The 16,432-nt window shown below is 35.8% G+C and overlaps 1 protein-coding gene across 1 annotated transcript in view; it reads left to right on the forward strand.

The window, feature by feature from the left end:
• The window catches only part of MED12L (mediator complex subunit 12L), a 196,110-nt gene that overhangs the window by 36,018 nt on the left and 143,660 nt on the right, over positions 1-16,432 (forward strand). Inside the window, exons 11-15 of the mRNA XM_087965157.1 lie at positions 6,894-7,025; positions 10,701-10,827; positions 10,959-11,173; positions 12,436-12,540; positions 14,765-14,947. Of these exons, the coding sequence (XP_087821283.1) occupies positions 6,894-7,025; positions 10,701-10,827; positions 10,959-11,173; positions 12,436-12,540; positions 14,765-14,947 (762 nt within the window). The remainder of the gene's footprint in view (positions 1-6,893; positions 7,026-10,700; positions 10,828-10,958; positions 11,174-12,435; positions 12,541-14,764; positions 14,948-16,432) is intronic.

A 16,432-nucleotide genomic window follows, 5' to 3' on the forward strand; every position in this document is an offset into this window, starting at 1 on the left:
AGTGAATGGCAATTCACCAGTTGTTGTGTTAACTACATTGTTTAAAGCATGATTACTGCACATTATGGCCTCACCCCACAGTGTTTCAGGCAAACCTGAATCAGATAACATAGTGCGAGCCATGGCTTGTAATGTTTGCCCTCTTCATTCTAGAAACGAGTTATGTTGTGGTCTGTAAGGTGCAGAACGTTTATGCTGGACACCAGCCAATTTCAACATAGTTTGGAATCTTTTGTTAACAAACTCAGTCCTGTTATCAATAACTGAAGTAATTACTTTACTTTTTATTTTTCTCTCAGCAAACCTTAGCCAGTTAAAGAAATGTTGGAATGTTTCTGTTTTGTTTTTCATAAGATAGCAGAAACCGTATCGTGAGTAATGGTCCATAATACTCAAAATATAACAGGCACCTCCTAAACTTGGTTTCTTAGGACCAATTATGTCAGCAAAAACAACCTCTAAAGGTTATTTAGTCTTAAACCCATTAAGTCTGTTTGCTGGAGTAATCTTACTCTTCTCTTGGCTACAAGCATTACAGTTTAAATACTTGCTACAGGGTTTCAATTTTTCTCCCTCCAACAATTCAACAGTTTGTTTGAGCATTTTGAAATTAATGTGCCCTAGATGTCTATGCAGTAAATGTATATATTCATCATGTGGCTTAACATTGTTATAAACTGAGTTAGCCATCTGCAACTGGTCTTCATGTATCACATATAAATCATTCTCTAAATTTTATTCTCTTTCTCTATTATACAGTTATCTCCCCTAAAGGTTACTACATAACCATGATTAACTAAAGCCCTTACTGATAGCAAATTAAATTTCAGTTTAGGTACATATAACATAGTTAAATGTTCATTTATACAAGAACAATATGCAGGACCTTCACCTGATGCGTTAATCTTCCATCCATTTGACAATGATACATGTTGTTTACTCATGGACATCTTTACAAATCTTTTTCTATCTTTAGTAATGCACTGCGATGCTCCACTATCAACAACCCACAAATCATGGTTTACAGTTGAATTGCTAGACATAGCTAAACTAACATTCTTTTTGGCCTTCTGGTGATTACCAGTATTCTGTTTTTTTCCCTTCTTACAGAATCTAGCTATATGTCCCCTAGCCCCACAAGAAAAACATTTCCTAACAGTATAGGCAGTTGAAGACAAATCCTCTTCTTGTGGTTGTTCTTCCTCAGTTGGTCCCTATCCAGCCATCTTCTTGCTTCTTCTAACAATCTTCCAGTTATGTCAGTCAATGTCAGTTTATCTCTGGGCAGGACTTCCAGTGAAGATACGTCATCATCATAACTTTCATCCAATGAGGAAAGAATGATGTAAACTTGATGCAGCTCTGAAAATATCAGTTCCTTTTCATGTAGCTCTTGAAAAGTTCTTTTCATGAAGTTTAAATGAGCTAACATATCTCCACCTTTCAGAAGACATGCTCTAAACAGTTTACGTGTAAGATGTATGTGTGCACCTACACTGTTACAAACATAAATCCTCTTCAAATTCTCCCAACACTTAGCAGCAGACTCTTCTCCACCAATATGGACTAGCTGCTGGTCACTCAGTGTTAGTCCAATTATACAAAGAGCTCGTTTGTTGTTCTGTTTAAAGTCAGCAAGTTTCTTGGCATCGTCCTCATTATTTGGATCCCAAGCATTTACATCTGGTGGATCTTGAACTACATTCCATAAACCTTCCCTACACAGAAATAGACTGCACTTCATAGACCAGGAAACATAGTTTGTTCCATCCAACTGGGTTATGAGTGATAGACTTCTTGAAGTGTCTTGTGCCATCTTTACCAGGATAGTAAACCACAATTAAACAGTAAACAGCTGTCTGTATACAGTACTGTGCATTCACACTAACTCTCAGTTATCTGAGCCTGGTATGGCCTGGGCCCATAACCAGTGTTGAGGTAATTCCCCGTTAGGAGAATGAGCACGTACAGGGAGACGTATTTGAGAGTAGTGTTTGAATAATACACACACAGCACACAGATACACTGTCCAGTAAATGTAGGTTTTTACTTTCAGAAACTTTTAAGCAAAGTTCAAACAAGCAGTGATGAGCAGTGGAGACCGAACCGGTTCTCTCTGCCGCTCTGCTGTTGGGCCCACTTGGGCTCCCACACTCTCCTTTATCCTCTGAATTTGAAGCACAGCTGCTTTGCATGGCATAGAAGAGTGCTGCACGGCAGCTGCTGAAGTGACTGGGATCGTGCAGGCTTGCAGGAGGTAAGTTAGAACACCTCTGCGCCTGCGCAAATGCTTCAGTGCCTGCGCAAAGTACACGTTTGGTGTGCGCACATGCAAAGTGTGTGCACATGCACAAAGCGCGCCCACCAAGCCACGCCCACCGAACCGGTGGTAAAACTATTTGAATGCCACCACTGTGACAGACTCAATAATTCCTCTGTAGAACTGTATCAGCAGCTTCTTGGGCAGTTTGAGCTTTCTGAGTTGGCGCAGAAAGAACATTCTTTGTTGTGCTTTTTTGATGATGTTTTTTATGTTAGGCATCCATTTTAGGTCTTGTGATATGAGAGAACCTTGAAATATAGCCATAAAAGGTATTGAAAATCTTCCATGCGAGAAAGAATTGGGTCAAAAGGTAACCATACCAGTCTTCCCTTAAAGTTATTGAAAGTTGGGTTAAAATGATGTGTGATATGATTTCAGTCATCAATACATTTTAAACAAATGATATTCTACACATTTCTGACTATTTGTATTAAGCTACTGCTAAGTGTTCAAAAATTATCACACATTCCTTTTTAAATAGAAAATTTAATTTAGTTCCTGTAAACATTTACACATAGGTTGCAGAAAGTCACTGTTATTCTGAGTTGCTTAAGAATGTTTAGATTTTGTGAGGCAGAACAAACTGGTTTTTCTTATTTTTGCTTTATTTATGCTGCTGTCACCCACCACCCAGTTTTCTAGATCTCTGTTAAACAAGGAAGGATTTTTTTAAAAAATAGATTTTTATTATATTTTCCACCAATACAAATCACATTCATATCTGTGACAGTGTTTTGACATCGACACATATAGTCATCTTATAAATATCTTATACTTTATATATATCAACCAATAACTATTATCTCTACTATAATTATCTCTATCTTATATATTTATATATCTACTGTATCATTCTCGTAAGATCTCTTAACTACACTAATCCATTCTTCTTATTTCTTTTATCTATTTTCTAACCATTCGTACCATTTATGCCAGACTGAGTAATATTCAGAATTTTCCTTGTCTTTCATTTCTAGTGTAAGCATATCCATTTCCACACATTCTAGTATTTTATGTAGAACTAAGTCTTCTGGAGGGGTGTTAGGTCCTTTCCACATTTGTGCAAAAGCTATCCTGGCTGCTGTTAGAATGTATAAAATAATATATTTTATCGCTTTTGGGTATTGATCCTTAATTATTCCTAATAGGAAGAGTTCCTGTTTAGGTTCAATTTGATATCCTGTAATTTCCTGCATCCAATTTTTAATTTTAATCCAATAGTTCCTGGTCTCAGGACATAGCCACCACATATGATAGAAGGTACCGTCTGCTAGATGACATTTCCAACACTTTGGGCTTATGTTGGGAGATATCTTAGCCAATCTCGTTGGTGCCAAATACCACCAGTAAATCATTTTATATAAATTTATATAAATATAATTTTTCCCCCTCCTCCATCTGGTGACATAAATTCCCTTCAAACAAGGAAGGAATGTTTACAGAACCAAATCCAGTCATACTTTCCTAATGAAGAGTTTATTGTTTCTTACAATGCCATGGCTTGAATTTTTGCTAGCAAGATCTTCCTTACCTCTTTGGTCAGTGATGTTAGTCTGGAACTTCACTTAGGACAAGGACTATGGGATATACCCTTTGATGCTTCTGCATTGAAAGACTGGGATAGGGATAGATTGTCATGGTGAATGTAGTTGCTAAGAATTATCACAATCTGTTGGCATATAATTGATCAACCAATTGTTTGTTTAAAAAGTATTCCACATCTTTCTTTATACTAATAATAGATGAAACTCTGGTACTTAATTTTGTAATCATCACTGTTAGAATCCTTCATATAAATTTAAGTTGCAAAAAAGTATTGTATAGATTAAGCAGAATCTGGAGCATGGTAGATAAATAAAAGTTGGAACAACAGACTTGTGATTCATAGAGATTCTGAAGTTTTAAGGTCAATATTTTTGGTGTAAGGCAGTAAGATACATAAGCATGATGCTACAGATATCCAGACTTTTTACAGCACCCAGCTCATTTTGTAATTTGACTCACCAGATATAGAGTGGCCTAAGGAAGGAAATTGCATGAATCTTCATACTATTTGTGGTCACAATGCTGGTAGTGCCTAAAATAGCTCTGAGCATGCAGCACATTAGTTTTGTTCTTAATAAACCAAGACACTGTTAGTTGTAAATTTAGTTATATGCTCTGCCTACAGTCTTTATTGAGAGGAACAAGTGACATTCATGTGTGGGTGACCACCAGAAAGTAGACAATTCCTAGCATACTAGAAATTGGAGATGGTGAGCTGTGGCTTCTCCATTTCATTATCTTGGGGCTAATTGTTATACAGATGGTAAAGAAAGGGAAGGGGAAGAACAGGATGTTCTTAGCTATTTTCCCCTTCCTTCTACAAGGCCATAGTGTGTTTTGTAAGAGTTTCAGTTTCAGGTGTGTAATGGGTACATTAGAGCAGTTGCAGGGATTGAGATGGACATTTCCCCCCTTTATTTTAGCCTAACTTCAAATGAAAAAACAACAACAAACCACATCAATTTTCTGACCTCATCCATCCTTGGAAATTCTGTGATCCAGAGAAGGAATGCTGGTGCATTGCAACCCCCAAGCTACCCATTATGCAATATATATATTTAGTTTTTGTATCTGGTAACCTTCAATTATTGACTTAATGTTGCAGATAAGACTAATTGAAGATGCACATTTCATAATTCTATAATATGTGATGAACACTAGAATGAATACATGCGTAAATACATACACACATATATCTCGTAGTATTCATCACATATTATAGAATGATGGAAATGGATAATTATATATGGACACACACACACACGCACACACATGTATATTTATGTATATATGTATAGTTTTGTTATATGTATGTGTATGTACATATATAAAATGTACATTTTATATATATACATATATTTATATACACACACACACACATATAAATGTATGTGTGTGTGTGTTTATATGTGTATATTCTTCTCTCTCTCTCTCTCTCTCTCTCTCTCTCTCTCTCTCCTCCCTCCCTCCCTCCCTCCTCTCTCTCTCTCTCCTCTCCTCTCCCTCTCCCTCCCTCCCTCCCTCCCTCCCTCCCTTCCTCTCTCTCTCTCTCTCCCTCTCCCTCTCCCTCTCCCTCTCCCTCCCTCCCTCCCTCCCTCCCTCCCCCCCTCTCTCTCCTGCTGTATTATTCCATTCAATTGTTTCTGATTGCCTGGGCAAGATTTTTCAGAATAAGTTTGCCATTACCTCCTTCCTAGGGCTGAAAGAAGGTAACCAGCCCAAGGTTATCCAGCTGGTTTTGTGTCTAAAGCCGGACTACAATTCATAGTGTCTCGGTCACTTGTTTCCAGTTGGTTTCCAGTCTGATGCCTTAATCACTACACCAAACTGGCTCTTATGTTCTGCTATTTATTTTTAGTCAAATGTGAATGTTGTTTTGCAATTTTTGTGGATTGTGTGCAAAATCTATTTGGTAACAGTTTCGTGATTTTTATGAATTAAAACCACCAATACAATGTTCAGTAAAAGATAAAATATACAAAACTTGAAAACAAAAATGTGGAAATAGTGGAATACAATTGAAGAATATATTTAGAAACTTTGAAAGCCAGGAATAAATTAAAATATTCTTAATTAGAAATACTTGAAGGCTTTTAAAAGTTAAAAAAAGTAGTTTTCTTTAAAACGCTATCAAAACTAAGTTCTTAAAACATTCCCTTGCTGTTGTTACATCCTTTGTTTTTTTTAAAAAATAATTCACAATTCTATTCTATCTTGGATCAAAAGTAGTACTCTTGTGTTTTCATATTTTTCCTTTTTATTTTTTTCAATCTAATGGACTACTGAAAAGAAACTATGTAAAGGTTTTTCTACTCAGTCTTGCCCCAGGGTTCAGCTGAAGGCTGTTACAGCTCCAGTTCCACAAAGTCTCCAGGCACTGAAAAAGGAGGACATCGTTAGGGGTAGAGATGTAAAGCTGAATATCACCAGCATACTGATGGTTCTCACCCCACGGTGACAGATTATCTTATCCAGCAGCTTCAGATAGATCTTAAACAGGAGTGGAAAGAATACTGAAACCTGTAGAACTCCACATAGTAGAGACTGAGAGTGGGACCTCTCATTTCCGATCAAGACTCCTTTACAGGACCAACCCCGCTTACCCAGTCACCTAATTCCGTCCTCACACTATTCCATATAAGAAATTTCCTTCCTTCCTTCCTTCCTTCCTTCCTTCCTTCCTTCCTTCCTTCCTTCCTTCCTTCCTTCCTTCCTTCCTTCCTTCCTTCCTTCCTTCCTTCCTTCCTTCCTTCCTTCCCAGGGCATCTTAAGTTTTCTGAGAATGCATTTAATTAAGAAGTTGTTCTTGAAACATACATTTTATCTCACTTCTCTGGGAAAGCTATCTTCAAGGCTGTGAATAGTGAAGAATAAAAAGGTCAACAAATCTCAAAGAAACCAACATAAAACATGATTTAGGAGTTTTAATAAAAGTGTAAAACTCTAATAAAATATTCTAATATTATATTCTTTAAAATGTTCTAACACTAAAATGAATAACACATTTGTGTTTGTGATTTAATAGGTTGCACCTAATGATGAAGCTGTGGTAACATTGCTTTGTGAATGGGCTGTGAGTAATAAAAGATCTGGTAAGCACCGGGCAATGGCTGTAGCTAAACTATTGGAGAAGAGGCAAACTGAAATTGAGGCAGAAGTAAGTTATCTGCTAGTCTTCATTTCTAAAGGAAATTTTAGTTCACCTTTTAGAAATCAAGCATGATATTCCTGATCTCCAATGCAAATCTGTCTATAGAGAAACTTTAGGATAATTCTAAAGGAGCATTAGCATGCTTCTCACATTTTTGGGACAAAACAATGAAAAAACATTTACACATGGACTTTCTATAGTCCACTATGAACTATACAGGGTACATAATCAAAATTGTATAACTTAAAGAAAACATTAAACTGCAATTTTAAAGCTGCTGAAATGATTTTTCAGGCTATGGTTAAATATTCTCTTTTACTACATCATGTAAAAGAAGATTTTTAAATATAGTAGATAGATGCAATAGTTCCTTTTTATTCATGTAACTCAGGAACCACCATAGTAATATTTTTAATTCATGGAGGCTTGCATTAATTGTTTTGTTCTCTGTAGATAGTATTTGTATAGAACCTAGAGTCTCATTAGTCTCATCAGTGCCCATTTACAAAAAGATTATAGAAGATGTTCCAGTGTTGAAGAGTGTATATATTTATTTATTTGTTGAATGTATACCTACTGCAATGAATTGATTCCTGGTGGTTTACAGCAAATGAAAGAATAAGCAGCAATAGTTATATTTTAAAATGTCCACAATAGAAAATAAAATTAACAAATTTATAAGATTTATAAAATTATAATTTAAGTTGAGCGACTATGGAGGAAGAAATCAATGGTTGTACTTTGAAGCAATACCAAAAAGCTGCCTAGATACATGAAAATTTTGAATTTATTAGACCTCAATATTCTGACTTTGCAAAAAAAAAAAAAAAAACAACAACACTCTACTTGGAACTGCCTACATGCTTAGATGCTTTTAGGTCTTAATAGGTCATAGATCTTTGGTTAGGACTTGAACTATTAAGTTTTTACCAGTGCCAGACTGTGAATGGAATTGAAGATTAAATCATCATCATCATCATCATCATCATCATCATCAATAACAATAACAATAATATACACTGAAATCAAGAAAAAGGCTAAAAGTGAATATATCCTAAGTATGAATAAGATCTAAAAGTCCAAACTCAGTGGAATAAATATGCAAATATGCAAGATAATGCAATTATAAACTGGGCAATTCCAATCATCAGTTGGAATAGTGAACTGGGCTCAAGTAGAAATAAAATGCCTGAATAGGAAGACCAGAAAAATGATGTCAATGAATCATGCTTTTTCACGTAATAGTGACAGACAGGAAAATAGGTGGGCATGGAATGTTGCAAGTACACCATACAGTTGAAAAAGAAAAAGGGGCATGGAAGAATATTTGGGGAACATTGTAGAAGATGCAGTGAAGCTAGTATACCATGAAGGGTTACTGAAGTACCGGAGAAACCAGATTGACCTACAAGAAAGACCAAGTGAAGAATAGAAAAGAGATTTATATATATAACAGCAGAAAGTGGAGTACATTGGAAAATCTGCTAGAAATACCATTGGCCTGCAATAATTGTTGGGACCACAAAATAAACAAAGCAACAGAAAGTGAAGAAGCTAAAGTGCTGTGTAATTTTAGAATTTAAACAGACAAGCATCTGCCACATGACATTTCAGGCTTAACAATTGTTGATACAAATGTCAAAAAAATCTGGATAATGAACATGACAGTATTTGGACATAGCAGAATAGGAGAGAAATAACTGGGGATAAAAAATCACACAAAGACATACAAATAGAAATACTTTTATTTGTAATAGCTTACATCTTGTGATGATACCTTTAACACCATCAAACAAATTCCCTAGGTCCTTGGGAAAGACTCAGTCAGTGGATAAAAATGCCAAATCCAATCTAAGCATCTGACTGATTGTGCAACAAACCATAATAGTACCATCAATGCTATAAATGGCTGGGCAATACCAGTGACATGATACATTGCTGGAATTATTAACTGGATACTATATATTACATCCCTGTAGTGATATTAATAGATTATACCTGCCCTCTGGAAATGGAGGCAGAGGTTTACTTCTGGTGAAACAAACTGTCAAAAAGAAAAGCACGCAGTGGCTGTCCAAAGGTGCTTTTCCAAAAGAAACTGGGCTTTGTTTTTCCTAGAAGACGTTTCACTTCTCATTCAAGATGTTTCTTCAGTTCTGATTGAATGGTAGAGGATGGAAGGATTTATATTCTTCGCAGTCATCTGGTCATTAGCACTAATTCTGACAGTCCTGGAGGCTACTTGGCCCTCAAGGTCACCTAAGTAGTGCAAATGAGTGTGGAACCTTCTTGGAACTTCTGAAAGAACTGTTGTAAACAGGAAATAGGTGGTTTTGTATCCCTCCCCCTCTGTTGAGAGAGCGCTGTTCAGTCTTAATGTAGATAGCCTCTCTGACCTCTTTTTCAAACCTCTTTTGGTTCAAACCTTTTTTGGCTTGAAAGAGGGGTCAAAGAGTCCATCTATATTAATATCTCTCAACAGAGGGTGGGGGATATGACACCACATACCTCCTGCTTAGAGAAAATGAAACATTTTCAAGGAAAAAGAAAGTCTAGTTGCTTTTGAAAAAGCATCTTTGGGACAACCATGACCTGGATGACTGAGAAATTCCATAGGATTGGCTAATTATGTAAAAGACAGCCAAAACCAACAATTAATGCAAGTGAAAATGGGAACTTAACTAAATTTACAGGAAACAAAAAGATGAATTTCAAAATATTGTAATAAAAACAAGTACAGAATGCTGTCAATGAAAAATATTACATGGTTTAATTTATGCCAAAGATCAAGAGGAAAGTGATTTCAGATGAACCTCGAACATTAAAAAAAAGAAACTGAAGGCTTAATTTTGACTGTGCAAAACCAAGCTATTTGAAGTAATGTGATCAAGGGCAGAACTGAAAATCATCAAGTGATTCAAAGTGCAGATTGTGCACAGAAACAGAAAACAGTAGATTCATCTCATGGAAAAAGATCACACAAACTGATTGTAAACAACAATATAACATAGTCACCCAAATGATTCATTGGACTATCTACAAAACCTATCATGTACCACTAATGAAAATGAGTGGAAACATAGAACTGAAAAAAATAGCTGGAAATAAACATTAAAATATTGTGGGATTGCTAAATACAAAGCATAAAGTTTTGGCTCATACCACATCAGATACAGAAAATCTGCACATTGTCAAAATTTGCTTATGTGGATTGGAAAAGGCCACACTGCTTGGATCCATACATATACCACACTGATAAATAATAATATTCTAGTTTCTTGGGAAGAACCTGATGTATGAAGACCAATGCCAGCTAAGGAACTGGTAGCTATTACTTCATATTGTTAACAGATAATAATAATCAATAAAAGGTATCTTATAGTTTTAGTGTGTGAGAATGATGTAGGAATATCCTTTCATTTCTTTAGCGAAACAAAAACAAACCCCACAGTGACACTTGAATGCAGTTTCTTAATTTGTATTTGTGTTTTACTAAACCAAGATTCAAGTAACTCTTAAATTAGATTTCATCATAGATTATCACATTGTCCAAATGGATTGACAAGTCATTTCTCCTTAATTTAGCTATTCTTTGTAATTTCTGGGAAAAGAGGGGGATGAAAGTAATTTTAATAGTTATGATACCACAAGTTTATTCTTTTATTTTACATACTTTTATAGAGATGTGGTGAAGTTGAAATCATGGATGAAAAGGAATCCATTTCTTCAGCATCATTTGCTGGTTCTAGCCTCCCTGTTTTCCAGAATGTTCTCCTTAGATTTTTAGATACTCAAGCCCCCTCATTACGTAAGTATCAAATTATATCTGTTCCAAATTAGGATTAAGTACATTAATTTTTTCCAGCAACTGTATTACTTTTTGTACCTGCTTGGATTTATTGTGAATTTAACAACATTCAATTCTTCATTTATTGTCAGCTGATCCAAATGGTGAATATGAAAAAATTGAATTTGTGAACCTAGTGCTGCTTTTTGGTGAATTTATACGGCATGATGTTTTTTCACATGATGCTTACATGTGCACTTTAATATCACGTGGAGACTTATCTGTCACTGCAGCTTCTAGAACACGTTCACCAACTGGGGAAAACATGGATGAGCACTATTCTAAGGGACACGATGTGAAACTTGAGGTAAGGAGCCCATTGTCGCCTTATCATGGAGATGAGTGGCAGATAAATTTAATAAATAGTGTATGTATGTAAGATTGGATTATTTAACTTCTGAATTGATATAACATTAGAAGACATCTGAAAGTTTAAAAGATAATTTGTGATTTGCTACAATCTTTGGGATGAAATGATAAAATGCTACTTGACTGTTACACCTATCATGTTGTAATTGTCTGGCTCCCTTAGATCAAATTGTATTTATAAAAAACAATAATAAAAATAGTAACTTTTGAAAAAAATATAAATAAATTTCTTTCATTCAAATACTTCCCAAAATATACTCCTGGTGATTTACAATAATAAAAATGAACACAACAAAGTTTAAAAGCCACAGTACAAATGCAGTATTAAAAAAAATTAAAGAAGCACTAATAAATGTTATGGAATCATTATGCCAATACATGCTAGGCAACAGCAACTTGAGATGTCCTGAAAAAGACATATTTGAAAGATCACAATGGTTAGTGCAAGTCTATTATTCCAACACAGGAAAGAAGATATAGTTAGAATTTGTAAGCAAAATCTTTGGAACTTTTTTTTTTAACTATAGAGGCTCTTGTTTACCTTTTTGAAGTGTTTGGTAAAATCCAATAATGTCTGTGGGGCCCTTGGTGTTTTCTGAACTTGGTGGCTTTCTTGCAAATGTTTCACTATCCAACATCATCAGTATTGGGGAAATGAGGAACCCGCAGAAACAGCCTTGACAAAAGTCTTAGAGATGGGATATGATTGGAAGAAGGATGGAGGCCCAGTTGTGTGAGAGAAAATTTACAAACATATATTTAAAACCGCTTATTATTTGGAACTACAAGAATATTTCTTTACCACTTTTAAATACATTGTAATTTACAATGCCTTAGAGAAATTTTAATTCTCTAGAGCAGCCAAAACTGATTTGCTACACTTTTTCTTCCTCCTTGTTGAAACACCTGATCCCACAGCAGAAATACATATTTCCTGGGAGATCATTCATTTCATTGTAAACAATCTTACAGACCAATCTCCTGAGTACAGTCTACTCAAGCTTGTTAACTTTATTATTTTCAGCACAATACCAAAGATAACCTATCTTGATTGTAATGTCCATTGACTATATTCACTCTTACTGCATATAATAAGTAATTTATATTATGCTTGAATTCATATAATTTGTGATCAGTTCAACGGGTTTTCATTACACTCTGACTCACATTTTTGTTTTTTGTCTCTTTGGTGAAAATTAGGAACATAGCCTTATGGAACACATGTATATTGACTCAGGAACCACTAATATTTTTGATGATGTAGACAAGAATGACTTAAAGACAGACTTTGGTTCGGAATTTCCAGTAGGTTTAACTTCTTATTTTAAACCCACAAACAATGTATTTATTAATTCTTCCCTTTGCTACATGACATCATGGAATATGCCCTGCTTATCTGCTATACATTTTTTTTTCACATTTTCACATACCTTAACTTGTCTAGCAGAAATCTATTTTTGTTCTGCAAAACAGTATTATGTTAGGTTTTCAAACTTTTTCATCTAGTTTCACTAATGTTCAAAATGCCATTGTGGTGAATGCATCATGCACAACATCAGGCATAACTTTATATTTTTGTTTTTTTCTGTTGAAAATCCTGAAATACAAACCCTTTCATAGACCTTATTTGTTACTGTAAAATGGATAGCCACATCATCTGAAAGAAATTTCAACATGTAGAGTCCCAATATTCCAAAGAAGATGTTGAACATGGTGTGATGTGTAGAAATAAGCATTTCTGAATAATTAGTCATCAGTGGCGGACAACAAAGATGAATGTTTCCCATATTATAAAATAAGAAAAATATGTTTTACATTTCCTTGATATACAGTATTGTACAAAAGCATGCTGTAATTGTTTTCTTGCTAAAATATGAACTATTAGTTTTAGATGTTTCTAAAAAGGTTTAATCCTCCCCCGCAATTTATATAAAATTAACTGCAAGCATTTAATTCAATATTAGCATGAATTTATAGGCTTTTCACCTTATTTCATGATAGGCTATTTCCAATCTTTATATCAGTAGTATAGGGAAGAATTGAAAAATAAGTTTTAAAGAAACTCTCTCTCTTGGGCATGCTAACTGAAGCTGCTGCTTATATGAAGTAAAAAAATAACACACACCAAAATGTTGGATTGTCCACTTGCTAAAATCCTGGACAGCTACTACTAACTGATAGTACTAAGTTAATTAGATTGGTGTGATTCAGTAGAAATCCTGCAATAAAATGATTGCAAATGTGATTGTTTCACTTGCAAATTGCAGTGAATGGATGTTTAAATGTAACAAAATTCATACTAACTGAAAACTTGCAAATATCTGCATGCACATTGAACCAAACATCAGGTAGTCCTCAATTTAAACCGGTCCTTTAATGAGCCATTCCAAGTTATGGTGGCCTTGGGAAGTGTCCCAGGTGCAATGGCAGAGAAGGCCCTTCTTTTGAAATCTGCTGCCCAGAACAAATGGATGGAGCCCACAGCATATCTTCTACACTGGCATGGGTGGGATGGTCCAATCTCACTGGAATGAGAGAGTCCTTCAAGTAGCCTGGACTCAGGCCATGAAGGGCTTTACAGGTGATTATCAACACCTTGAATTGTACCTGGAAACAGACTGGCAACCAATGCAGCTCATGGAGCAGTGGAGCTCATGGGCCATTCTTCAAGAACTGCCAAGAATATAATGTTTTCCTTCCCCCATGGTCACATGACAATTTTTCAGTTGCATGGCAATGGATATTCACTTAACAACTATTGCCAATTACCCCTCCCCCTCAGTCATGTGATTGTCATTTGCAATCTTCTCAGTTGGCTTCCTTAGAAAGACAGTGGGAAAGCAGGCAGGGAAGGTTTCAGGCTGCTGCCCACCTGCTGGGAAGACTTCCCTCATTTCAGGGCTGGCTGAAAGTACTGCCTGCTGCCTGGAACTCAACCATTGGGCTGCAGAAACTGGGCTTGCACCCCATGATTCAAGCACTGTTTCTGCAGTCTGGAGAAGGTATTTTCTTCTGTGCATGGAGAAGAGCTCAGCCCCTGACCACTATTTATGTAGCCTGGTAGTGTTCTCATCTGCTGAAAAACTGCTGTAACTTTGAACAGTCACTTAACGAACAGTTGTAAGTTGAGAACTACCTGTACATAGACAGGTTTCTTTGGCTTTAGAAACAGTTACCCTATCTTTTTACTCAAAAGCTTTGCATTTGGTCCGTTTTCTTATTACTGTAACATAAAGGCTAGGAGCTGGAATAGGAAGTTGTTCATTAAATTGTCTGTTGCTACTTTCATGGAATGTAGAGGGTTTGCTAGTATAGCAACTTTTATATTGTTAGTACTGAATGCTATTCCAACCTCCTCAATAACATTACTATTCACTATTGCCTATTTCAAGATAATTCCATTGTATTGAAACTAAATCATAGATACCTTTGATTTATTTCCTGTTTCTTGTTTATTTTTTAAAAAATAACATACTATAAATCTGGAGGACATTTATGTTTATAATATTAAATATTTTAAATGGCCTAGATCTTTTCTCCAATGCCTGGGGAGTCTTGTGAAAATCTGAATTCAATACCAGTACAAAACAGAAGAGCTTCAGTAAGTAATGAAAAGTCTACAAAGAAAGAAAAAGGAAGGGAGCTGATTTTCCCATCAAATTACCATCTCCTTCGACATTTGCAGTATGCTACACATTTTCCTATACCTTTGGTAAGTAACCCTTCCCATCTTTAAGAGTTGATGCAAAATTTTGAACAATGAGATCCACTTCATATATATTAATTAGGAAATGTGTCTGTGTAAGTTTAATCCCAACTTATTGTTTTCTGTAGTCTACATCAGTGATCCCCAACCTTTTTATGCCGCGGCCCGGCACCGGCACCGGAAGCACTTTTTCATCAAAAAGATGGCGCCAGCGCTTCCGGTGAGCTTTTTCGGGTAGAAATGGCTTTCTACCCGGAAAAGCTCACGGAAGCGCTAGCGCCATCTTTTTGATGAAAAAGTGCTTCCGTGAGCTTTCTACCCGGAAAAGCTCACCGGAAGCACTTTTTCATCAAAAAAAGATGGCGGCGCCCAGCAACCAGCGGCCCGGTAAGACTTGTTCCGCGGACCGGTACCAGTCCGCGGACCGGCGGTTGGGGACCCCTGGTCTACATCTCAATTTAGCTGGATGTAGACGCTCTTCAACTAGCTTCTGCATTATTTAAACTTCACTGAAAAGAGTAACAATTTAATCATAACTAAACTTAATCTATTATATATAATGGGACCTAATCAACTAGAAATGTAACTTGGGATGGACAGAATCAACATTATGATATAATGTAAAAGATTCAATTCTTACGAATGAATTTTTTTTGTTATTTCGACATTACTTTCAGAGAGTCAGTTTGGTGTAGTAGTTAAAAGGCATTAAGTCACAAATTGAGAGACTGAGTTCTAATCCCATCTCATGCATAAAGGCAGGTGAGTAACTTTGGGCCAGGCAGTCTCTCTCAGCCGTAGAAAGAAAGCAGTGGCAAACCACTTCTGAATATCTTGCCAAGAAAACTGCAAGAACTTGGCCAGACTGATAAAAGCATTTTGTTTAGTGAAAGCACCATGGATTTTATAAATAATTTAAAATGCTGGCCTTTTGGCACTATTTCACAGGTGTGAAACATTAGGATTAGAGCCAGAGTTGGCAATCTGTGCCCCCTCAATTTCTGAAAATTGAGCGTCCTCCCGATTGTGTGTTTGAAAATTGTCATCAATTTAATTGTATCAAGTTACTGCCATGCTTAGAGTACCTGTTATATATATTTGGAATGCTCCTTATTGCATATAGGATGAAGTAATGTTTAAAGCCTACCAAAGCATTTCTTCAGATCAACTGATACCTTGTGTAATTAAGGCAGAATTAGTTTAAGTCTCTTTCACATGCTTGCCCTCTTTCTTGGACCAATGTTCTATCTCCATGTTCTTGGAGTCTGCTAGACATTCTTTTGTATAGGATTAACATTTTCAGCTTTTTTAGAAGATGTTCTTTAGAGAATAATAATAATGTAATAGAAAATAGTAGAGTTCCTCATGAAGCAAAAGTTTGCATGAAGTTATCCAAAAGGGAAAAAGTTTGTTCTAATGAAATCCTTTGAAAACCGTCTTTTCCCCTTAGATCGATTCAAAGGTATTTAAGATTTTCATAGCTTTGAAGGT

Source organism: Notechis scutatus, chromosome 4, assembly GCF_049901735.1.
Source record: "Notechis scutatus isolate UNSWTSFEM ecotype Mainland chromosome 4, rNotScu1.2, whole genome shotgun sequence".
Classification (NCBI taxonomy): domain Eukaryota; kingdom Metazoa; phylum Chordata; class Lepidosauria; order Squamata; family Elapidae; genus Notechis; species Notechis scutatus.